A 25,195-nucleotide genomic window follows, 5' to 3' on the forward strand; every position below is an offset into this window, starting at 1 on the left:
ATTCTTGCAATACATAAATCTTCCTGTTAGAATTAATGACTGTTGGAATTCAAAAGCAGACAGTAAAATTTACGCAAAGGTAAGAGTTGTAAAATACGGAAATGCAGAGTCTCACCGATATACCTCTTTATCAGACAAGGGGTGAAATGAAGGCAAGAAATGTTTGAAGATAAAGTACCAAGAATTCGAGACTTTTGAGTTCTGGAAGGTCAGGAGACGTCATTCGCCATCCCACAAATACGCCCAGAGGGCCCGTTGAGGGACAGGCATTACCCAAAAGGAATAAGGCTTTTTCGGCGCCCAAGCCTTGACGGAGGAAAACCAATTGCACAAGTATCTATGACAGAAGGATGAGGTAAGCTACGTGATGGTGGCACAACGTGCAGTAAGGTGATTAATAAAAATCAAGCCCTTTCGTTCTGAAGGGTGGAGCCCGACTCCTCCAAGACCGTAAAGGAAATCGGACGAGAAGATAAGAATCACAGACCTTGCGAAGTTCCCCCGGGGCCACCCGCCTTCTGCCAGGGCGTCGCTCAGGGACACTACGCGTTCACGTGCGCTCTCGCCGGCGCGCCACCTACCCGGCGCCGCGAGAGGGCGCGCGGCTGAAGCTGGGTGCGGAAGTCCTGCCCCCATTTCCGGAGGCGGAGGATGGGGAGGAGTCAGCGGTAGCTTCCGCCTTGCGCAGTGTTCGGGTTTGGGCACGTGTGTTACCTCCTCGGGTTTTGTGGATTACCTTTATTCCCAGTGAAACTGCAGGGCCGGAACTCCCTTCATATTTAAGGATGAAGGCGGTGAGTGTCCTGAGAAGCCAGGTCTCCGCGGTTTAGGGCCCTTTTGGCTGACAATCTCTTCGTGATGTAGTTTTGGCGCGGGTTTTTGTTCTGTTGGGGGCGGTGGCCTAGATTCGGGGCTCACTTCTGGTTCTGTGTGCTGTCCCGGCCCTTAGATCTGGTGCTTCCTTCATTGCCCACTGTGCGCGTGGTTGGCTTCAGGGGGCCGCGATGAGACAGGCACGGAGTCTTGTTTCTGTAGGGTGTCGGACATTAAAGGGTTCTTCGAGACTATCTTTCGAATCCCTTATTTTACGGTTGAGAAACAGGGTTCTGCTCTCAGTGAGTTTATAATGTGTGTTATGGGACTCGACATGAGTCCCATTTTTTTCTCCTAAAGGGTAAGGAGTTAGGAAAGTAAGTGATTTGCCCCGGTTCTTAGAGAAAATGAGGGCTGAGATTTGGATTTCTGAATGAGGGGTTACCAGCAAATGTTGGAATCCAAAGACCCGAATGCTGTTTTTTCCTTTTTAGTTTAGGGGTCTTTGACAAGTCATATAATCTCAGCCTTAGCTTCTTAATCAGTAATTTGAAGGTAACAGCAATCACTCCCTAACTAGGCTTTTAAAGGGGATACGTATGTTGGAGAACTTTGCAAAGAGTAAACCGATCTATGAATGTTACTTATTTTAAAGATAACATTTTGCTGTGAGTATGCAATTTAAATTTCTGGGTGTGCAGTACTCCTGTTACTGTTTTCTAGAGAAGAAATAAAAAGCAGATCCCAAGCTTTCGGAAGTTGCTGAAAACTAGTAAAGTGAAACTTGAGAACAAGCTAAAAAATAAGCAATTTAAACAACAAAGCACTCTCAAGAAGTACCGAAAAGAACAGAGGAAACTAAGGCAAGCTGTAAAAGATGCTGTGTCTAAGAAACCGATTCCACTGGAAGACCCAAGGGAAAAACAACCAGGTAATTGTGAAAGCATTCATGTACTGTAGTTTCCATTGAGTTTTTCTTTTTTTAATTAAAAAAATTTTGTTTAATGTTGGTTATATATTTTGGGAGAGAGAGAAAGAGAGCACAAATGGGGAAGGGGCAGAGAGCCGAGACAGTCTGAAGCAGGTTCCAGGCTCTGAGCTGTCAGCACAGAGCTGGTTGGGGGCCCAAACCTATTAGCTGTGAGATCTTGACCTAAGCCAAAGTCGGATGCTCAACTGACCGAACCATTCAGGCACCCCACTATTGATTTCTTCTAAAATGTTCTTCATAGAGGCACCTGGGTGGCTCGGTTGGTTAGGCGACCGACTATGGCTCAGGTCATGATCTCGCAGTTTGTAGGTTCAAGCCCCGCGTCGGGCTCTGTGCTGACAGCTCAGAGCCTGGAGCCTGCTTCGGATTCTGTGTCTCCCCCTTTGTCTACCCCTCCCCTGCTCACTCTCTGTCTCTCTCTGTGTTTCAATAATAAATGAACATTAAAAAAAACAAAAACAAAATGTTTTTCATGAAACAACATTGCTTTCTAGTAATCGCTGTTGTTTTCAGATCTTCCTAAGAGTAGGTAAGGATAGTGGTCCTACATGCTTTATCAGTCCATTTGAGAAAGTGTTTCTTTTTTTTTTTTTTATTTTTTTTTATTTTTTAATATATGAAACTTACTGTCAAATTGGTTTCCATACAACACCCAGTGCTCATCCCAAAAAGTGCCCTCCTCAATACCCATCACCCACCCTGCCCTCCCTCCCACCCCCCATCAACCCTCAGTTTGTTCTCAGTTTTTAACAGTCTCTAATGCTTTGGCTCTCTCCCACTCTAACCTCTTTTTTTTTTTTTTTTTTTTTTTTTCCTTCCCCTCCCCCATGGGTTTCTGTTATGTTTCTCAGGATCCACATAAGAGTGAAACCATATGGTATCTGTCTTTCTCTGTATGGCTTATTTCACTTAGCATCACACTCTCCAGTTCCATCCATGTTGCTACAAAAGGCCATATTTCATTTTTTCTCATTGCCACGTAGTATTCCATTGTGTATATAAACCACAATTTCTTTATCCATTCATCAGTTGATGGACATTTAGGCTCTTTCCATAATTTGGCTATTGTTGAGAGTGCCGCTATAAACATTGGGGTACAGGTGCCCCTATGCATCAGTACTCCTGTATCCCTTGGATAAATTCCTAGCAGTGCTATTGCTGGGTCATAGGGTAGGTCTATTTTTAATTTTCTGAGGAACCTCCACACTGCTTTCCAGAGCGGCTGCACCATGAGAAAGTGTTTCAATATAGTATTCATTGTGAGAAGGAGATAGTCTCCGCTTTTAGTTTGTTTAGAAAGGAGATCAAGAAGACTTGGGGAAAACAAGCAGATTAGCTGTGTAAATAAATGTTGGGGAGTGTGCCAGTGCTGCCACTTTCCCATTCACTGGCAGTTAGCTAAGGTAAGAACATAGCTTTCTCTGGAGCATTCTTCACAGTGTTGCCAAAGTTCACTTAGTTTTCTAAACTTCTGACTTTCTTTTCATTTGGAAACTTGGAGTGAAATTGAGCTGTAACTGACAGGGTTATTCTTTTGTAAAATTATCCAAGAACTGCAAGTACTCAAAACAGGTAAGGAACATGGCCATTTTGAGTCAGACCAGTTGTTCTACAATGTTACTGGTACTTTCAGGGTATTCATATTTGAGTGTATCCGACTAGTCAGTCTTCCCATGTACATCTACATCTCATTCTCTTAATCCTGACCTATTTAGTTTGATCTTTTGGCTACATATTATTGTGATGTATAAAAGGTCATTGGGCTGGAAGTCAGGAAACTTGGGTTTCTCTCTCTCTCTTTTTTTTTAATGATTTTATTTTTAAGTAATCTCTATACCCAACGTAGGGCTTGAACTCAAAACCCCAAAATCAAGAGTCACATGCTCCCCTGACTGAGCCAGCCAGGTGCCCCTTGGGTTTTCTTAATTTTGTTACTAGGAAAGTGGCCTAAGTTAGTCACTTAATCTCTAGGTACTTCATCTGTTTAAAAAAAAAAAAAAAAAAAAAGCAATGGTTGAGTTAGATGCTTTTTAGGATCTCTTCTATAAATTTCAGTAGAATTTTAAAAATATGTTAATAATTACATATAAAAAGCAAAATATTCATTTTTACATGTTGAGCATCTAAATGAAGTCTGTCAGGCAGTTGGGTATAAGAGTATAAGGTTCATGTGAAATATCTGGGCTAGAGAGAATAGCTTTGGCAATTATCTGCATATAGATGGTAATTGAAGACTTAGACTTGGGTAAAATCACTGTGAAGACTGTGTAGACTGAGAATAAGAAAACCAAGAAAGAATTTTAAGGAACCCCAGCATTTAAGAAATGGGTGGAGGGGAGGGGTGCCTGCGTGGCTCAGTTGGTTATGCATCTGCTCAGGTCATGATGTCATGGTTCGGGAGTTGGAGCCTCCTGTCTGGCTCTGTGCTGACAGCTCGGAGCCTAGAGCCTGCTTCAGATTGTGTGTCTCCCTCTCTCTTTGCCCCTCCCCCGCTCACACTCCATCTCTCTCTCTCAAAAATAAATAAACATTAAAAAAAAAAAAAGAAATGGGTGGAGGAATATGTAATGAGATTTGAGGAGGAGCCAGAGAATTAGGAAGAAAACCAGAACTGTATAGTGTCTTAGAAATCAGAAGAAGAGCGTTTCAAGAAAGAAGGAAGGTCTTTATGTCCAACATGAAATACTCTACAAAATAGTTAATGTTGAAAAACAAGGTGAAAAGTAATGTGTATTGATGTTTTCACTTAATTGTAATTATAGGCTATCACCACATGTATGAGATGCTTATACCATTTGAATAAAAAGGAGAAAAGTATATATTTATAAACTCATATTCACTATCACAGAATAAGATTTTAAGAAAATAAGTGGATTTTCCTTTGACCAATAGTCTTCCTGTTAGGAATCAACCTATGATTATATTTGAAAAAAATTGCCAAGAATATATTTCCAAGCATGCTCATTGCAACATTATTAGTAACAGCAAACAAAGAAATAAAAATGCCCCCATGATCAAAAATTGAAAATAAAATGTTCTCCCACAGGGAATTGTTAAATGACGTAGATGTTGTTTACCTATGGTGAAATACTATACAGGTGTTAAGACAGACAGTTTTATCTGTATGATCCACATAATCTATGTAACGAAGTAAAATTGACAAATTGCCCACTGGAGCATGACTTCACCCATCTTAAAATGCTGATATAAAGAAGTTAACAGATTAGAGAATTTGAAGGGCTAAGGGGGAGAGGGCTTCAATGACAGAATAAGGCAGGAGAAAACAAGAAGGTGTGGGATGTGGCCTGTGGAGGAGGTGACTGAAGTGGAATGGAAATGAAAGTCATTGGGAATCAGAAGGAGGGAAACGGCTAAATCACTGGTTCTCCCATGCTCTGAAAGACATTGCAGAATGTGTGGAGGCATTTTAATTTTTGGTTATTACAGTGACCTGGGAAGGCTCCTGGCATTTAGATTTCAGGGATTGGAGATGCTAGGATTTTGCCTAGCTCAGGACTGTAAAACAAAGAACTGTCCTGCCCACTGTGTCATTAGTGCTTCCATTTAGAAACACTGGGCAAAGGTACTAGAAAAGCCTAAACTTTTCCTCTTGTTGACACAAAAACACAGAGTTCTGTGCTTCTAATAGTTGTTTCTGATTTTGTTGTATTGGAACAGGTAAAAGGATTGAGAGGGAAGAGGAGGAAGAAGAGGAAGCCCTTCCTTTAGATATGATGGATGAAGATGACTTACAGTTAATGAGAGACTTAGGACAAAGAGCATCTTTTCTAACAAGAGATCTTTCTTCTAGGTAATACTTCATTTAGATTATAATCATTCATGTCCTTTTAGTGTTAAAAACTTGGTTCTGGATTTTACGTAGGTGTTTAGTACAAGATGTTCAGCTCAGAACACAGTATTTGCAAAAAGTAAACCTTGTGACTTGGTTTATTTCCTAAATTAAGGAAGTTCATGAATAAAACAAACTGGCCTTATTTAGTGTATATCTTTATTTCTTTTTAGTCTGGATAGTGAAGTAGAGTGCACTGGGGAAGAATGCAGCTCTGTGTTTGGGGAATTGGCAGAACAGTCCTGAGTTCTTAATCCTTGTTGCCCTGTTAGGTAGGTATTATTCCCATTTACAGAGGAAACTGATGCTTTTTGCAATCATAAGCAGTGGATCTGAAATTTAAACTTAGATCTTTCTAACTCTTCTAAGTCCATGTTATGGTCTGAAGGTTTTTGGGAAAGTAAAATAGCACGATACCACCCTTGGCTCTGTGGAATAGTCTTCAAAAAGAATCTGCTGTAACCCACTCGTTGGCATCTGAAGGGAAAATTAGATCCAGTCATAGTTTGAGTCTCTGTGGTACGGTACTATACTATACAATAGCACTGTGCTATACAATACAGTACTATACAATTCATTTATTCATTTTCTATTTGAGTGCCTGCTGTGTGCCTGGTCTAGGTGCTAATATCTGTATACCTATTGGAGGTTTGGCTAGTAGTGTATTTTTCTGTACTTCTCTACTGGTCTCTAGGTTCCATTTGTACATTAAAGCTGGAATTTTCTTTTTTCCCTGCAGTGAACCTGTTCATGTCAAGAAACGAAAGCATGAGCGTATTATAGAAAAATATGAAAAAATACCAAGAACTCTGCAAACTGCACCGGAGAAGGAACTGATTCACTTGCTTCCTATCAAGGATAAAAGTGGTATAATCCCACAGACCAGGGAGAAGCCAGGTGAATCTGATTAGCCAGTAGATTAGTAAAAATTATAGCTCCTTACTAATATTAACACATTTTTTTTTTCTACTCAAGACTTAATTTTCTTTTTACTTTCACCCATACCTACAAAATAGGGGTAGCTGCAATTAGTCACAGAGCAAGCTTGAGGATTTTGGCCAGAAATACAGATGATTATCTCAGATGATGTCTGTTGTACCATGAGTATAGCTGAAGCTACTATATTGAGGTGATTTTCTTTTCAGAGTTTTTTTCACCAAATACTATTGTTTCTAAAATTAGAGCACATAATAGTCATCCTTTTTTAGCCTTTTTTTTTTTTTTTACCTGTATCTTTTTTTTCTTACGAAATAAAACATAGGAAAGTCTAGAAATCAAAGTTGCAAAGTCATGTGGTTTATCACAAAAACACGCCCATATAACTACCATCCAGGCAAGAAATAAATGCTGCCAGCACCCAGAAACTTTCTTTGTGCTCCCCTAAATCACTAGTTGTTCCCTCCTCACGAAAGTAACTACTTTCCAGAGTTTTATGGTAATCTCTTTCCTTTGTAGTTTTATCGCTGAAGTAAATTGTCACATTTTTAATGCACGTATTTTCCATGTAGTTACTGACAATAACCAAGATGAAGAGGATGAAGAAGATTTGGAACTTGAGGAAGGTAATGATGTGTCTTTATAATTACCAAATTGTTAATTGAGAATTACAGTTTTTTGCTTAATAGTAAATATGACTCAATTTTAGAAAAAGTCTGGAACTGTGCATTTTAGAGTACTGGTCATTTCAAAGTCATTTTGAGCATTTTCCCACTTGTTGAAAGTCTCACCTTGTGGAATTTGATTCTTTGTTGCTCTTTATTGTGGAAAATTTTATGCAGTTATGTTTGTAATGTCTGGGCATGCATGAAGAGTCTCTTAAGTGATTACTGTTTGAATCCTTTTTAATTTCAAGTGAAAGACCTGCCTATAAATAATTATGAACTTTTAGCTTTAAATTAAAAATGATTCTGTGGTATGAAACCATTTCACTTCTTTATTAGAGCAATTATCCTTATATATGTCGGCTTTAGACCTTTGAATGTGGGTTTCTAACAGCTAAGACCATTGCAATCAAAGTTAAACTGAAAGAACATATTTTATTGTTTGAAATTCTCTGTTTAGAATTTGTGATAGAACAAGCTGGTTAAATTTTACCTTTGCTTAGCAAACCTCACGTATAGTGTAAAGGAGATAACAGGTCAACTGTTTAACTGTTTTCAGTCACTCTTCCTAGGGTTACAGATTATGCTTGTGTGTTTGTTCAATCTAGTTCCCTAGGAATTTCTTTTCTAAAAGTGGACATATTTTCTGTAGTGCAGAGGACTGTATAGAGTTGAAAACAAGGCTGTACTTTTCTAAATTTTATTTTTTTTAATTAATATTTTCTTTAGAGAGAGTACAAGCATGGGAGAGGGACAGAGGGAGAGAGAAGGAGAGTCTTAAGCAGGCTCCATGCTCAGTGCAGAGTGCAGCATGGGGCTCGATCCCATGACCCTGGAATCATGACCTGAGCTGAAATCAAGAGTTGGATGCCCAACTGACTGAGCCACCCAGGCGCCCTTCTGTACTTTTTTGAAAACTAAATCAGATTTCTTTTTCCTTCAATTAATAGGAATTATGCATAGTAGTTAAGAATATAGGCTCTCATGGGGCGCCTGGGTGGCTCAGTCAGTTAGGGTCTGACTTCAGTCCAGGTCACGATCTCATGGCTCTGGGCTGACAGCTTGGAGCCTGCTTCATATTCTGTGTCTCCATCTCTCTCTCTCTCTCTCTCTCTCTCTCTCTTTCTCTTTCTTTCTCTTCCCCCCTCCCCCTACTCACTCATGCTCTATCTCTCCTTCAAAAAAAAAATGGGGTGGTTGGGTGGCTCTGTTGGTTGAGCATCCGATTTTGGCTCAGGTCATGATCTCACGATTCATGGGTTTGAGCCCTGCATCAGGCTTTGTGCTGACAGCTCAGAGCCTGGAGCCTTCCTTCTTCAGATTCTGTGTCTCCCTCTCTCTCTGCCCCTCCCCTGATCGTACTCTCTCTCTCAAAAATAAATAAACATAAAAAAAATAATAAAAAAAAAAGAATATGGGGTCTCTAGTCAGACCACCGGGTTTGAATTCCATTTCTGCCAGGTTTATGAGTATAAGCAAATTACTGTCCCTTTGCCTCATTTTCTGTGTACAGAATGGGTATGATGATTGTACCTGCCTCATAAACTTTTTTTAAAGTTTATTTATTTATTTTGAGAGAGAGCGTATGTGGATAAGGGGCAGAGAGAGAGGGAGAGAGAGAGAGTTCCAGGCAGGCTCTGCAGTGCAGAGCCAGACACGAGGCTCAGACTCACAAACCATGAGATAATGACCTGAGCCGAAACCAAGAGTTGGTCGCTTAACTGAGCCGCCCAGGCGCCCCGCCTCATAGTATTTTTGAGAGGATATGTAGTAATCTTGGCCCATGGCAAGTGTCCAATAAAAGTTATCGTTATTATTGTGTATTACTATAAGAAAATTACTCTGTTGATGAACTTTCTTGGTACTTGTAAATAAAGAAATGTTTAAGAGGGAAGCCTAATTTGTTTCAGAGATCATTGAAGACCCCATTCGAGAACTGACATTAGAAGAACATTTAATTGAGAGAAGGAAGAAACTACAGGAGAAGAAAATGCATATTGCAGCCTTGGCGTCTGCCATATTATCAGACCCAGAAAGTAATGTAAGTAGTGTTCATTTCTTTGGGCTTTTCATGTTAGATATGTTGTAAATATCCAATATCTTAAGATCCCTTTATTACCTGTAAGCACACACAAGAAGGGAAAGCATTAAAACACCGTGACTACTGTGGTGCCTGCTTGGCTCAGTCAGTTAAGCATCCGACTTTGGCTCAGGACATGATCTCACGGTCTGTGCCAACAGCTCAGAGCCTGGAGCCTGCTTCAGATTCTGTTTCCCTCTCTTTCTGCCCCTGCCTCGCTCATGATTTGTCTCATTGTCTGTCTCTCTCAAAAATAAACATAAAAACAAGAAACACCACGGGGACTGAGGTGTAGAATAAGAGTAGGCAGAACTTTAGACTAATCCTACATCTGAACCTAATTTTTTCTGTAATCTTAGAAAAGCCACAAACTCTCTGAGTCTTATTTTCCTCCTCTCTAAATGAAGATACGGGGCTTAATATTGTAACTCTTAAAGTGGTATGTGTAAAAATTAATTGGATGAGGGAGAAGGAACCTACTTGCAAATTTGTTTGACTGATTGGTAGAACTTGTAATAAGGAACATGCCTCACAAAAGTCAGGGAGATTAGTTCAGGAGTACTTGAAGTGGAAAATATTTTAGGTGAAATAGACCAGAGAGTTACAATGAATTATCGGTGGGCCATGGGAACAGTGGTGACGATGGTCATAGTTATACCATATGGATTCAAGAAACCTTGAGTACTGTTAGACTTTGGGTAAATCCTTTTACCCAAGACTCGTTTTCTTCATCTCTAAAAAGAAGATGGTACCTATTTTAAAACTTTGTTGTGAGGATGAAATAATCAAATATACATGAAGTCATGTAAAGTGGTACTATTATTCTTGTTATATTGGAGTCCCCAGCATCCTACTGTGAATTTGTTTATTGAACAATAAAGTAGATTATTTCCATTTGTAGCAAAAAATCTTCCATCTGGTTACATTTTGGAGTAGTACTTGTTTTTCTTTAAAAAAGTTGGGGGAAGACCTGGAGCAGAAATGGGGATGGAAATTTGGAATTTTTCTCACCTGCATGCTCTCATTTCATCATTATAAAACCATAAAGACAAGAACTGTTGATCTTATTTTACAGCTGAAAAATTGCATCTTAAAAAATTCAAGTGATTTGTTACAATTTTAAGAGGCGCTGGATTGGAACCTGGGTCTTCCAGGTCTGGAGCCCCACGCTCACACAGGTTAGGGATAGCAAATAGGTAGTAGCATATGTATCCTACTCCCTGCTGTGGCAGTCATTGCTAACCAAACAATGCTGCTTGTCAAGGTATCCAGCAGGCAATAGTAGTTTAGCAAAGCAAGCACATTCATTGAAACCAAGTCTTTACTTCTGTATTACTTCATACAAATGATTTTTGAAAGGGTCTTGTTGAAGCTGAAGTTAATGTGGACACATTATCTTTAATTCCTGATTAATTTGTGTAGATGTGATTAATATATTTGGTGTGTAACATTTTAATTTATTTCAAAAAGTGTTTTTAGGGAAACAGGACATACGCTTTAAGAAAACCCAATGAAAGAATTTCAAAGAATAGGTAAATTAATAAATATAAACTGTTTTTTAAGTCTATCTCTTCTAACTACTTAACAAAAGTATGGTTAGCTTTAGTGATTTATCTTTTGGTAATGTGAACAGTATCTGGAGTTGTGTATGGCTTGACTAGACCCCATGAGTCATTGTGTGGATTCCACTTGTGCCATATGTGAGGCTGTTGTCTTTTGTTCATAATTGTTTTGCTATGGTTACTCTGACCTTATAAGTTATTTCTTTAACAGATTAAAAAATTGAAAGAATTACGTTCCATGCTGATGGAACAGGATCCTGATGTGGCTGTTACTGTTCGAAAATTGGTGATAGTTTCCCTGATGGAGTTATTTAAAGATATTACTCCTTCATATAAAATACGACCCCTCACAGAGGCAGAGAAATCTACCAAGGTAATGCTGGATACAATTACTGCACAAAATAAGCTGGACATTTTGGGGAGCTGGAGATGGGAGAAATTGTTTGTTTTGTTTTTATAGGACTGGGTACATACCAGGCATTCACGTTTTGTGCTAACTTAAGGATTTTAATATCTTGATTTTAAAAAATGATTGGCCTTTTTGGTCTTTTCAGATTCGCAAAGAAACCCAAAAGTTAAGAGAATTTGAAGAAGGCCTGGTTAGCCAATATAAATTTTATTTGGAAAATCTGGAGCAAATGATTAAAGGTATGTTAATTTTATTTTTTAATTTTTAAAATTACATTCCAGTTAGCATATAGTGCAACAGCGATTTCAGGAGTAGATTCCTTAATGCCCCTTACCCATTTAGCCCATCCCGCCTCCCACAACCCCTCCAGTAACCCTCAGTTCTCCATATTTATAAGTCTCTTCTGTTTTGTCCCTCTCCCTGTTTTTATGTCATTTTTGTTTCCCTTATGTTCATCTGTTTTGTCTCTTAAAGTCCTCGTATGAGTGAAGTCATATGATTTTTGTCTAATTTCACTTAGCATAATACCCTCCAGTGCCATCCACGTAGTTGCAAATGGCAAGATTTCATTCTTTTTGATTGCCGAGTAGTACTCCATTGTGTGGATGGATGGATAGATAGATAGATAGATATGCCACATCTTCTTTATCCATTCATCCATCAACGGACATTTGGGCTCTTTCCATACTTTGGCTATTGTTGATAGTGCTGCTATAAACATGGGGGTGCATGTGTCCCTTCAAAACAGCACACCTGCATCCCTTGGATAGATGCCTAGTAGTGCAGTTGCTGGGTCATAGGGTAGTTCTATTTTTAGTTTTTTGAGGAACCTCCATACTGTTTTCCAGAGTGGCTGCACCAGCTTGCATTCCCAAAACATATTTTTAAAGTATGTAACATACTAAACTTTGTTCAGGAAGGTGAGTTCTATATTCTGTGCTCTGTGGTGAGAGTCACTATAGTGTATTGTCAAGAGCGGAGTCTAGAGTCTGATTTCTTGGGTTCAAATCCAGGCTCACCACTTGTTACCCATGTCATGGGCAGATCACTTAATCTCTCTGTGCTTCTGTTTTTCTGTTTATAAAATGGGAATAATAGTACTTCATAGGGTTGTTGTGAGAAGTAATTTATTACTAAAAGGTGTTTCGAGCTGTGCCTGGCCTGTAAAGGCACTGTATTTGATCAGCTATTAGCGTTATTGTTGCTGCAGTCCTTTCCCTAGTGTTACAGGTTTTTTTTGAATTTGCGAATGGTTGGAATTTATTCTGCTGGCTTTATTTGGAGAGGGTAGTTAGGGGAGAAGGGTGACTTGGAAGTGGATGAAATTAGTGCCTTGAAAATGGACTTAGAGGTCAGTCATGATGATAAACTCTTCCCTCAAACCCTTATTCTCTTTCTCTTCAGAAAAGGAAGGGCATAGGAAAAATTGGAGCATGAATGGAGAAGGAATTCAGTTGCCTAGGCCAGGTGCTTTCACTTGACTCATTTGGGCTCCTTCGCTCAGTGCTGGGCCTACAGATCACCCCGATGCTGTCTCAGCTGGAATGGGACTACTGAATCCTGTTGGCCCAGTAAGGGCAGGAGGGAGTATAGTGGAAGTAGGGGTGGGTGCCATAGATGTTGGTTTTATGCTCTGGCAGCCCAGCTGGAGCCTACTTAATAGCAAATATTGTAAGGCCTGGGAACTTTATGTAGACCAGCATTGTCCAGTGGAAATGAGACACCTATGTCATTTAAAAAAATGTGTAACCACACTTAAAAATAAAAGCAGTATGTAACCACACTAAAAAAAAAAAAAAAGTAATAAGCTATACTATGTGTATATACAAATTATTTGAACGTGTAATCAATTCAAAAAATTATTTTGTGAAGATTATTTGAGAGAGAGCACATGTACGCATGAGTGGGAGAGGGGCAGAGAGAAGGTGAGAGAGAGAATCCCAAGGTGCTGATAGGTGCTGTCAGCACAGAGGGTCTCGAACTCATGAACTGTGAGATCATGACCTGAGCCAAAACCAAGAGTTGGTTGCTTAACTGACTAAGCCACTCAGGCGTCCCAACATGTAATAAATTTAAAAAATCAGTAAGGTATCTTAATTCTTTTTTTGGAACTAAGTTCAAAATCTGGTGCATATCTCACACAGCACATCTGAATTTGGACTGGCCACATTTCACGTACTCAATTGTCAAATGTGGCTAGTGGCCTCTGTATTGCATCATGCAGGTCTGGGCCTTTTCTGAGTAGCTTGAACCATTATGAAGTCCTGTTTTTTTATAAATTTTTTTTTTCAACGTTTTTTATTTATTTTTGGGACAGAGAGAGACAGAGCATGAACGGGGGAGGGGCAGAGAGAGAGGGAGACACAGAATCAGAAACAGGCTCCAGGCTCCGAGCCATCAGCCCAGAGCCCGACGTGGGGCTCGAACTCACGGACCGCGAGATCGTGACCTGGCTGAAGTCGGACGCTTAACCGACTGCGCCACCCAGGCGCCCCGAAGTCCTGTTTTTTAAAAAATTTATTTATTTTTGAGAGAGAGAGCGAGCACAAGTGGGGGAGGGACAGAGAGAGAGGGAGACACAGAATCCAAAGCAGGCTCGGGGCTCCAGGCTCTGAGCAGTTAACACAGGGCCCGATGTAAGGCTTGAACCCATGAACTACGAGATCCTGAACTGAGCTGAAGTCGGACACTCAACTGACTGAGCCACCCAGGCGCCCCTATGAAGTCATCTTTTTATGTTAAAAAAAACCATGGTAAAATAGGTATAAAATTTATCATTGTAACTATTTTTAAAATGTATTGTGTGGTGGCATTAAGTAAATCCACAGTGTTGTACAACCATCACCACTATCCATCTCCACAACTTTTCCATCTTCCCCAACTGAAATTTTGTAACTATTAAATGTTAACTACCCATGTCCTCTTGCCTCCAGCCTGTGGCAGCCACCATTCTACTTCCTAATTTGAATTTAATGTGGATTTGACTTCTCTAGGAACCTCATAAATGAAATTATACAGTATTTGCCCTTTTGTGACGGGCTTATTTCACTTAGCATAATGTCTTCAAGATTTTTGTAGCATATGTCAAAATTTCCTCTCTTTTTAAGACTGAATAATATTGCGTTGTATATATGTCTTTACCACATTTTGTTTATTCCTCCATTCATTATGAAGTCTCATCAGCTTTAAGTAAATAGAAGATACGGTTCTTAGGAATACGGCCTGTTTAAGGAAAACTCGTATATGTGAGAAGCAAGTTTAAAACAAAGGCACTATCATCCACACTGTCTTTCTTATCTCTGGTTGTATATGATGTAGAGGGAAGTGTTGAACCTACTCTAGAAAAACCAGCATATTTTTATTTTCAAGATGCTATGTTACAGTAGCAGGCAGAGTATGTATGTAGAAACTTCTAGAAAAGAGGTACTGTGAATCATTGGCTATTTTGAAGGAAAATTTAAATCTCTTCTGGCCCTCCTGGGTAAAGATATCACAGCATCAGCAAGAAGTCAGGAGAAACGATGTGTTGGATTCTCAGAATTTTTGGAACATGGAAGTGATTGGGGCTCAGAATCTGGAACTTGCTCATATTAATATGGCAATAAAATTGCCAGTTAATAGATGACTAAGATTTGAACCCAGGCTTCTTGACTTGTAGTCTAGTGTTTTGGGGGAAGTCCGGTAGAGCCCATCCCAAGGATTCTTTTAAGGCATTCAGTTCCCTGTCTTCCCCTACCCCCTTTATTCCTGAGGTCTTTTTTCCCTAATGATACATCTTTTAATATGTATGGAAAGCCAAGGTTCTTAACATTATGTTAGAGTCAGACCATGGATGATGGCAGATAAATTTTAATGGTAACATTTTTACTCGTGTCTCAGACACAATTCATTTAAGAATTTGTCCAGTGTATTGAGTTGTTGTGTTATTGCATATTACTGTAAAAGAAAGCTAATTAGTTGAAGTTTAAATCAATGAGTGAAGTAACTACATTTATCTTTTGATTAGATTGGAAGCAAAGGAAACTGAAGAAAAGTAATGTAGTTTCCTTAAAGGCATACAAAGGACTGGCGGAAGTGGCTGTGAAGAGCCTGTGCGAGCTGTTGGTGGCGCTGTCTCATTTCAACTTTCACAACAACATCATTGTACTGATTGTCCCTCTCATGAATGACGTGTCAAAATCGGTGGGTTGCTTTAAGTGATTGCTGTTGTCGGCTTTATGATTATTATTCTTTTTTCTCTTTCAGAATTCTTTTGGAGTTATGATTTATTGCTAACATAGGGTCACTTTGTTAAACACTGTGTCTAAAAATTCTTTGAACAGAAATATAGTGTGGTGGTTCTGAGCAGGAGGCTGGTCTGCCCTCTGGGGATCATTAGGCCGTGTCTGCTCACAGTTTGTCACAACTGCCTGCCGTGGCTACTGCTGGCATCTAGCAGGTCAGGGCTGGGGCACTTCTAAACACCCCACAATGCACAGGACAGCCCCCCACAGTGACGAATCGTCCGGCCTAAAGTGTCAGTGGTGCCAAAGTTGAGAAACGCTGGCTGAGTGTAACATTTTATTTTTCAGATATCTGAAATGTGTTGTGAGGCAGTAAAGAAACTGTTTAAACAAGATAAATTAGGCCAAGCTTCCCTTGGTGTAATTAAAGTGATTTCTGGTTTTGTGAAGGGCAGAAATTATGAAGTTAGACCAGAGGTAAGCCTTTCTTTTCTTTGCATTTTGTTTTTAAATTACAACAGTTAATGAAGAATTTTATTCTTTGTAGAAGTGTATAAAGTAGAAAACTCACCAGTTACTAGGTGTAACTACTCTTAACAATTTAGTATGTATTCTTCTAGATGTTTTTCTATATAGATATAAACATATCTACTTGTTTATATGTATTTTTGCCATCCATGGAAGAACATTCTCGATCCCAAGATTATAGATTCTGTCCGTCCAGAAGAGTGTTAATTTTTATATTTAAACATTTAATCCATCTGACATCTTTATGTGTGTGGATGGTATGATTGCAGATCTGATACGTATATACTTCTTGAAATGGATAACCAGTTATTCCAGTACCACTTCCCTTTTGCTGCTGATATAAATGCTGCGTTTATTTTACATTAAATCTCTACACAAAATTTTATTTCTCAACTTTCTGTTCTGTTGATTCAGTAAATCCCCTACATGTAACATACTGCTTTTAGTAACCGGAGCTTTATGTTTATCATATATAGTATACAGTTCATCTGTAGGATGGTACTGATCAAAACGGGCATTACTGATAAAAGGCACGGACCTTCTTTTTTTCCTCCAGAATATTTTAAATTACTTTTATGTATTATTTTAAATGGAATTTAGAATGAAGGTTGTTTTTTTTGTTTGTTTGGTTTTTTTTTTTTTTTTTTTTGCTTCCTTTTCCTGAAATAGTCTACACAGAATCTGATTGGAACTGATTCAAAGTGTAGATTAGTTTGGGAGAATTAAAATAGTTAAAGAATCAGTTTTTTTTTTTTCTATTTACGAATATGTATCTTGCCATTTATTTAAGGCTTCTTTCATGTCCTTAACTGAAATTTTATAGTTGTCTTCATTTGGGTCTTAGATGTTTTTATTAACTTCATTTTTAGTCCTATAGTTTTGATTGTTAAACTGATGTTTTCTAGAACTGTTTTATTCCCTAATTTTAAGTCTTTCTTTGCTGTCTAATCCCTTTCATTTCTCAGAGCTGATAATTTTAGTTGGACAGCTAAAATAAATATTGGGCTTAAATAAATACTCAGAACTGTAGAGTGATCAGATACTAAGACTTGAACATGAAACTTGCCCATAGGGAAACACTTCCACTTTAGTGATGCTGTAATATAAACCACATCCTTTAATTTGTTGGGTGTTTGTTTTTGTTTTTTGTATTTTTTTGTATATATTTAGGTTGTATGATGTGATTTTTTTTTTTTTTTTAAGATTACACGACACGATTTAGTATACTATATGTTGTGAAATGATTACCACAGTCAAGTTAATTAACACATCTGTAGTCTCTTAATCTTTTTTTGTGAGGAGAATACTAAAGATTTACTCTTAGTAAATTTCAAATTATACAATCTTATTAACTATAATTACTGTGCTGTAAATTAGATCCTCAGGGCTTACTCATAACTGAAAGTTTGTATCCTTTGACATTTCCTCATTTCCCCCGTTTCCTGGCAACAGCTGTTTTTAGTACGCATTGGACTTTTTTTAGATTCCACATATAAGTAAGAGCATACAGTATTTGTTTTACCATGTCTGGCTTAATTCCCTTAGTGTGATGTCCTCTGGGTTCATCCCTGTGGTGACAACTGTCAGGATCCTTTTTAGTGGATGAGTAAACGTTTTATTGTATGTATATGGCACAGTTTCTATATTCATTGATCTGTTAGTGGACACATAGGCTGTTTCCATATCTTCGCTGCATGTTGTGAGTAATGCTGCAGTGAACATGGGGGTGCAGATATCTCTTTGAGATACTGATTTCATTTCCTTTGGATATGTCCCCAGAAGTGGGATTGCTGGATCATATGATAATTCTGTTTTAATTTTTTGAGGAGTTTCCATGCTGTTTTCCATGGCTGTACCAATTTGCTTCCTGTCAGTAGTATACCAGGGTTTCCTTTTCTTCATGTCCTAATACTTGTTTTCTCTTATCTTTTTTTTTTTTTAAGTTTATTTAAGTAATCTCTACACCTAATGTGGGGCTCAAACTTGACCCCGAGATCCAGAGGTGCATGTTCCTCTGAATGAGCCAGCCAGGTGCCCCTATTAGCTTTTTGATAATAGCCATTGTAACTGGTGTGAGGTGATATTTCATTGTGGTTTTGGATTGCAATGATTAGTGCTGTTGACCACCTTTTCATATGTCTGCTGGGCATTTGTTGTATGTCTTCTTTTTTTTTTTTTTTTTTTTTTTTTTTTTTTAATTTATTTTTGGGACAGAGAGAGACAGAGCATGAACGGGGGAGGGGCAGAGAGAGAGGGAGACACAGAATCGGAAACAGGCTCCAGGCTCCGAGCCATCAGCCCAGAGCCTGACGCGGGGCTCGAACTCACAGACCGCGAGATCGTGACCTGGCTGAAGTCGGACGCTTAACCGACTGCGCCACCCAGGCGCCCCTGTTGTATGTCTTCTTTGGAAACTGGCCTTTTGCCTATTGTTTAACTCGGGTATTTGTTTTTTGCTGTTGAGTTGTAGGAGTTTCTTGTATATTTTGGATATTAACTCCTTGTTAGATATGTGGCTTACAGATATTTTCCCCCATTCAGTAGGTTGCCTTTTCATTTTGTTGATGGTTTCTTTTGCCTGCAGGAAATGTTTTGTTTAATGTAGTCCCACTTGTTTATTTTTGCTTTTCTTGCCTGTGCTTTTTGGTCTCTTATCCAAAAAACTCATTGCTGGGACCAATGCCAAGGAGCTTTTCCCTTATGTTTTTTTCTGGGAGTCTTATGGTTTCAGGCCTTATTTTTAAGTCTTTACTCCATTTCAAGTTAATTTTTGTGAGTGGTGTAAGACAGGGCTCCAGTTTCATTCTTTTGCATGTGGATGTCCAGTTTTCTCAACACTGTTTATTGAATAGACTGTCCTTTCTTCGTTGTGTATTCTTGGTGCCCATCTTTTAAAGTTGATCATCTTTAGGGGTGCCTGGGTGGCCCATTTGGTTAAGCGTCCAACTTTGGCTCAGGTCATGATCTCACGGTTTGTGAGTTTGAGCCCTGCGTCGGGCTCTGTGCTGACAGCTCAGAGCCTGGAGCCTGCTTCGGATTCTGTGTCTCCCTCTCTCTCTGCCCCTCCCCCACTCGCACTCTGTCTATCTCAAAAATAAAAACATTAAAAAAATTTTTAACAGAAGTTGACCATCTTTAATGTGGAGTTACTTTATTTTTTATTTGTGAGCAGGTAGAATACCTACAGAATACTCCAACTGATCTTTCTGGTACCTGGGATGACTTCATGTTCACTGTTTATCCTTTTCTTTCTTGCTTCCATTCTATGCTGAAAACTGAAATACTTTGCTTTCTTACAAATGTACATATTGGAACATTGGAATAAAACCTATAGTTCTCAAGTGTTTTTTCCAGGAATGCTGCTGTGACTGCAGGAAGTCAGGAGAGTGTTTTCTTCCAGAGAAAATTAGGATTTTGAACCCCTTTTGTCTTTGTGTTTGGATGGTTGCTGTAGTACACAAAACACCAATTACCAAATTTCTGGATTTTTTGAATGGCTTAAGGTAGTAGTTTGCGGTCCCTAGATGAGCATCAGCTGGGAATTAGAAATACAAATTCTAAGGCCCCACTCCAGACTTAGTGAATCAGAAACTCGGAATGGGGGTGCCTGGGTGGCTCAGTCGGTTAAGCGTCCGACTTCGGCTCAGGTCATGATCTCACGGTCCGTGAGTTCGAGCCCCGCGTCGGGCTCTGTGCTGACAGCTCAGAGCCTGGAGCCTGTTTCAGATTCTGTGTCTCCCTCTCTCTCTGCCTCTCCCCTGTTCATGCTCTGTCTCGCTCTGTCTCAAAAATAAATAAACTTTAAAAAAAAAAAAAAAAAGAAACTCAGAATGGAGCCCAGCTGTTTGCGTTTTAAGTCTTCCAGATGATTCTTATGTTTGCTGAATTTGGAGACCCATTGGCTTAAAGGAAAATAACTAGTCTTAAAATTAATAACATTGGTCTACATGTTTTTTGTTCTGTGTTTTAATGGGGGGCAGGAAGCTGAAGATTAGAACTGTTCACTACTAAATGGAGGCTGGTTTGGCAAATTAAAGTTGGTTTAGAAATATGTAATTTATATCCTTTCCTCCCATACTGGCCCATACCTTTTTCTGGCCTATCTACTGGTTGTACTCCTATCGACCGATCCTAGGTGATGTGTTCTCTCTTCCTTATACTTCTTACACTGAATACTAATAATGTTATGTGTATTTAGCCAAATACTGCGTCCTTTTAAAGACACAAATTGCCAAATATGTTTAGCAATAACATGATAGTATTTTGTATGAAATGTGATAGAAGATGTATCAGAGTTTTTTTGTTTGTCTGTTTGTTTGCACAAAGGAAGGAATTAACATTGTTAAATGCTTTTCTGTATAAAGGTTTTGAGGGCGATATGAATATTAAGCTGTATATTGTGTTTTCTTCATATTAGATGTTAAAAACATTCTTGTGCTTAAGAATCAAGGAAGTAGAAGTGAAAAAAGATACAGAGGACATTAATAAACCAAAAAAGTTCATGACTTTCAAGGAAAAGAGAAAAACTCTTTCAAGAATGCAGAGAAAGGTTTGCTTGATTTCCTTTTTTGTTTGATTTGAGATTAAAATCATAATGTAGGCACAGGAAGAGATCATAGTTAAATATAGATGTGTTAAAACCTAATGTTTAGAGAATTTTATTTTTTCTACTTCTTGTAAAGAAATGTCTTATTGAATTAACTAAACTAACAGTTCACTGGCAAAAAGAGCAGTAGCTGAAAAAATTTCCTTGCCGTGCTGGCTTTTATTTTTTTGCTCTTTAGATGGTCTTAGATTCATTGTGATACACAGATCCCTTCCTTGGCAGAAAGGTGACATTCATGTAAAGTTGGCAACAGAGTGGATTTTTGTTAATTGAACCACGTTTCTTTATTGGCTTGTATTTGAAACCTAGGTTGAAATTCCAGCCCCTTGTTTATTTAGTATGAGACCTTGGTAACTTCTTTTTTTATTATTATTATTTTGACAAATGGAGCTAGTAATAGCACCTACCTCGTGGGTCACTCTGCACTTTAATAAGATAATGTATGTAAAGCACTTAGCAAGTGCGTGACGCTGGGCATACTTTATAAACTTTAATTACCACCACCACCATTGTTATCATTGTTGTTTCTCAGAACATTTCTAAATAGTTTATTAGGGTTATCAAATTGCTTATAAAAACAAAACATTTTCAGGGATATCTGTCTTTGAATGTGTCTAATAAATTGTGAAAATAGGACAGAAGTACAAAAATAGACTTAATCATTGTAAACAAATGAAGGTAAATATTTTAATTGTTTGTACCATACTATTCTAATATAACTCGGAATCCGTGTTAGGAATAGCATGTATGTAGCTGTGGTGGGGAAACAAAAGATCCACTAAGAACATGGCAGTTAACTCTGCATGCAGGAAGGAAACTCTTCTCAGTCAGTCCCCCTGCGTCTCACACAGCTTAGTAACCATTGTTTGCTGCTCTTACAGCATAAGGAAGTGGAAAAAACTAATATTTTGTTGAATTTCTATATAGTATCTGGTTTTATGCATTGTATGTCAGTGTGTCTAGGGGTATTGCTAATGACTTGTTTCCATGTTACAGATGATTTAACAGTAAGAATTATTTCTGGGCTCCGTGTGTTCTTCCCTTTTTTTCCTCTTTTGAAAAAATGTAAATCGTGGAAAACTACAGAGAGTAGCATATCCCATGTGTCTACCATTCACAATGAGCAAACGTAGTAGACTTACTTCACTTTTGTTCTTGAAAAGAAACCATAGTGATAGAGTTAGCATCCCCTTTGCTCCTCTCCCCAGTCTTGTTCTGCCTTCCTCTCAGGAGGCAGCCACTGTCCTGAGTTTGGTTTGTGTATGCTTCTTCTCCAGGTCTGTGTAATTGTACTTTTATCTGTGTTCTAGGGTATGTCTTTCAGAATATTTACATATATATGCCTCTCTGAAGCTTGCTTTTTCACTCAGCGCTATATACTCTTACTTATTCTTTCCCTGTTTCTTTCCAGTGGAAGAAAGCAGAAGAGAAATTGGAGAGAGAGCTTCTAGAAGCAGAAGCTTCAGAGAGCACTGAGAAAAAACTTAAACTGGTAGGCAGTTTCACATTCTCTCACGCTTGTAAAATGTTTTGTTAAAGGGTTTTAACTGGAGATTATTGTTTCAATTTGTGGCAGTATAATCTTGGTTTATTTCATGAGGCTTCCGTATGCAAGAAACTGGCATGATCATTGCTGGTTTTAGGAGATCTCAGGGTGTGTACCTTCATTCTGTTTTGAAGCTCCTAAGATTGGATTGTGGAGAGGGTTAGGAAGGGACAAAAAAGGTTGAACTTTGAAAGTCATCTTTCTGGTAACTCAGGAGAAAATATACAACGTTATACTAAAGTCATTTTCTTTCTTCTGCCAGCACACAGAGACTTTGAATATTGTGTTTGTAACCTACTTCAGAATATTGAAGAAGGCCCAGAGGTCCCCTCTCCTGCCAGCAGTTCTAGAAGGTCTTGCCAAGTAAGGGCTGTGTAGGTTGAAACCTTTTAGATTCTTTCTAAACCAAAAAAAGCATGAACCTTAAACAAGGTTCACTAAGGATGACCCCATGACCTTCTCCATTCTCTCGTTCTTTGTCACCAGCCTTTCCTTGAAACTGTTCCTAACATTTTTTAGTTTTCTCATCTCAAACCTTTTATTTTTTGAATCTCCCTCAGTAATTCCTTCCTTCTGCTTATTAAGTTCTGGGGGTCCCAGAAGTTTATCTCACAGTTCTTTTGTTCCTTTCGCACTGTGGTCAGTTATCCACTGTCAGAGTTTTGAGTGGTCCGTGCAGGCAACTTTTAAGTCTGTTCTAACCCTGCTTGCACCTCATTTCTCGAGTCCTGTCTACTCTTCCTGCAGAGAGAGAGCTTTTGGTATATTCTAGTGAACCTGTTGGGGGATATGAGCTAGAATAATGGTCGTTGTGATGGATTTCCAGTTATTTGAGGTAGTATCCTATAGAACAGTGCAATAGAAATATAATGTGAACTAGGTATGTAATTTAAAGTGTTCAGTTAGCCACATTAAAAAAGTAAAAAGGAATTGGTGAAATTAATTTTGGTATATTTTATTGAATCAATTTATCTAAAATATTTTGACATATATTCAGTATTATTAAGGAGTTATTTAATATTCTTTTTTCTTCCATAAAATCTTCAAAAACTGATGTGTATTTTACACTTACAGCATATCTCAATTTGGACTAGCCCCATTTTAAGTGCCTGATAGCTACATGTGGCTAGTGGCTGTCATTGGACAGCACAGCTTCAGAAATAGGACTGATGGTTGGAAAATAGAGAAGAAGCAAGTTCTGTTTAGTATAAGACATTACTTTCTTTCTTTCTTTTTTTTTTTTTTTTACTGTTTGTTTATTTTTGAGAGACAGACAGACACACACAGAGTGTGAGCGGGGGAGAGGCAGAGAAAGGGAGACACAGAATATGAAGCAGACTCCAGGTTCCAAGCTGTCAGCACAGAGCCTGATGTGGGGCTTGAACCCACAAACTGCAGGATCGGACTGACTGAGCCACCCAGGCACCCCCATAAAGACATTACTTTCTAATGACTGGAGCTATTTGACAGTGGGATTATAAAATTGGGCCTTGTTATTAAAGGATTCAAAGAGAGGGCCTGCTGTTTGTTTTTCAGTGACCAATTGCTTTATTTAAAAAAGTTTTTAGTTATACTTACGTTAAAAATTCAAGTGATGCAGGGGCACCTGGGTGGCTCAGTCAGTTAAGCATCTGACTTTGGTTCAGGTCATGATCTCATGGTTTGTGAGTTCAAGCCTCGCATCGGGGTCTGTGCTGACAGCTCGGAGCCTGGAGCCTGCTTCGGAATCTGCGTCTTCCTCTCTCTGCCCCTTCCCCGCTCACACTCTGTGTGTCTCTCTCCTCAAAAATAAATAAACACTTAAAATTTTTTTAAAAAATTCAAATGATACAGAAGGATTTAAAATTAAAAATACAGGGTCACCTGGGTGGCTCATTCGGTTGAAGGTCTGACTTTGGGTCGGGTCATATCTCATGGTTTGTGAGTTTGAGCCCTGCATCAGGCTTTATGCTGGCAGTGCGGAGCCCGCTTGGGATTCTTGGCTCTCTCTCCTCTCTCTGCCCCTCCCTCTCTCATGCTTTCTCTCTCTCAAGTTAATAAACTTTAAAAAAAATTACAAGTTCCCTATATCCCTGTATATATTTTCCCTATATATATATATTCCTATATATATATCCCTATATGTGTGTGTGTGTGTATGTGTGTGTGTGTTGGTCTGTTTTCTGTCACACAGATGGAATCATACTATATGTAATGTTTCATAACTTTTCTTTTTTGATAAAATGGTTACTCTGGGTATGTGTCCATGTTGGCATGACTATATCCAACTTTTTTTTTCTTTACATTTATAATACTTCATCTTATGAATCAATAATACGTTTATTTGACCAGTCCCCTATGCTGCATTGGAAATACCTTCATGCCCTCGTGTGCATATATTGCCAGGTCAAAGGGTCTGCTCATTTTAAATTTTGATAAATATTGCCCAGTTGCTTCCCAAAAAGATTGTACTAGCACAGAGGGAATGTATCACTTCTAAGATTTATATAATGTCAAAGGCTCTTGCACTAATACTGAAGAGATATCTTGACTTTTAAGTACTTTAGTGCCTAGTATTTTATAGTGTACAGAGTGCTCTCACATTTAGTAGATCAGATGATTCTTCCTCTATTATTCTATTGAGTGATTTCAGTTATTTCTAGAAATAGAGTTCCAGGACTGTAAGTGACTTACCTAGGATTGAATAGGTAATTAATTGCAGAACCTCAACTAGATACTAGACCCAGTATTCTCTCATTTTGTTTTTTGAAGTTTTCGTAGGATCCATATTCCTATAAATAACAGATTTCTTTCCCTTTTCCCGCTCCCCATTTTCCTAGAACCTGATGCTCCTGGCCCTTTTATGAGTTAGAACAGCATGGAGTACTTTCCTTGGGTAGTTGTTTGTTCTTGTTTCATAGGGCATAAGTATTTCTGAAATATTTTCAGTTTGTTTAGTGCCTCATCTATTTTATGCTGGGTGTTGTCAAAAAGACCAATTTGAGTT

The 25,195-nt window shown here is 38.6% G+C and overlaps 1 protein-coding gene across 2 annotated transcripts in view; it reads left to right on the plus strand.

Moving 5' to 3' along the window:
• Positions 1-654: 654 nt before the first annotated feature.
• The window catches only part of NOC3L (NOC3 like DNA replication regulator), a 52,517-nt gene continuing 27,976 nt past the window's right edge, over positions 655-25,195 (plus strand). For both annotated transcript variants that reach the window (XM_078434610.2, XM_078434611.2), the window contains exons 1-13: positions 655-794; positions 1,537-1,744; positions 5,483-5,615; positions 6,394-6,551; positions 7,163-7,216; positions 9,166-9,296; positions 11,109-11,270; positions 11,452-11,545; positions 15,313-15,488; positions 15,878-16,006; positions 20,475-20,606; positions 22,075-22,155; positions 22,472-22,572. In XM_078434610.2, the coding sequence (XP_078290736.2) occupies positions 786-794; positions 1,537-1,744; positions 5,483-5,615; positions 6,394-6,551; positions 7,163-7,216; positions 9,166-9,296; positions 11,109-11,270; positions 11,452-11,545; positions 15,313-15,488; positions 15,878-16,006; positions 20,475-20,606; positions 22,075-22,155; positions 22,472-22,572 (1,568 nt within the window). In that variant the 5' untranslated portion in view covers positions 655-785. The remainder of the gene's footprint in view (positions 795-1,536; positions 1,745-5,482; positions 5,616-6,393; positions 6,552-7,162; positions 7,217-9,165; positions 9,297-11,108; positions 11,271-11,451; positions 11,546-15,312; positions 15,489-15,877; positions 16,007-20,474; positions 20,607-22,074; positions 22,156-22,471; positions 22,573-25,195) is intronic.

The sequence above is a fragment of the Panthera onca genome, chromosome D2 (assembly GCF_046562875.1).
Source record: "Panthera onca isolate mPanOnc1 chromosome D2, mPanOnc1 haplotype 2, whole genome shotgun sequence".
In the NCBI taxonomy this organism is placed as follows: domain Eukaryota; kingdom Metazoa; phylum Chordata; class Mammalia; order Carnivora; family Felidae; genus Panthera; species Panthera onca.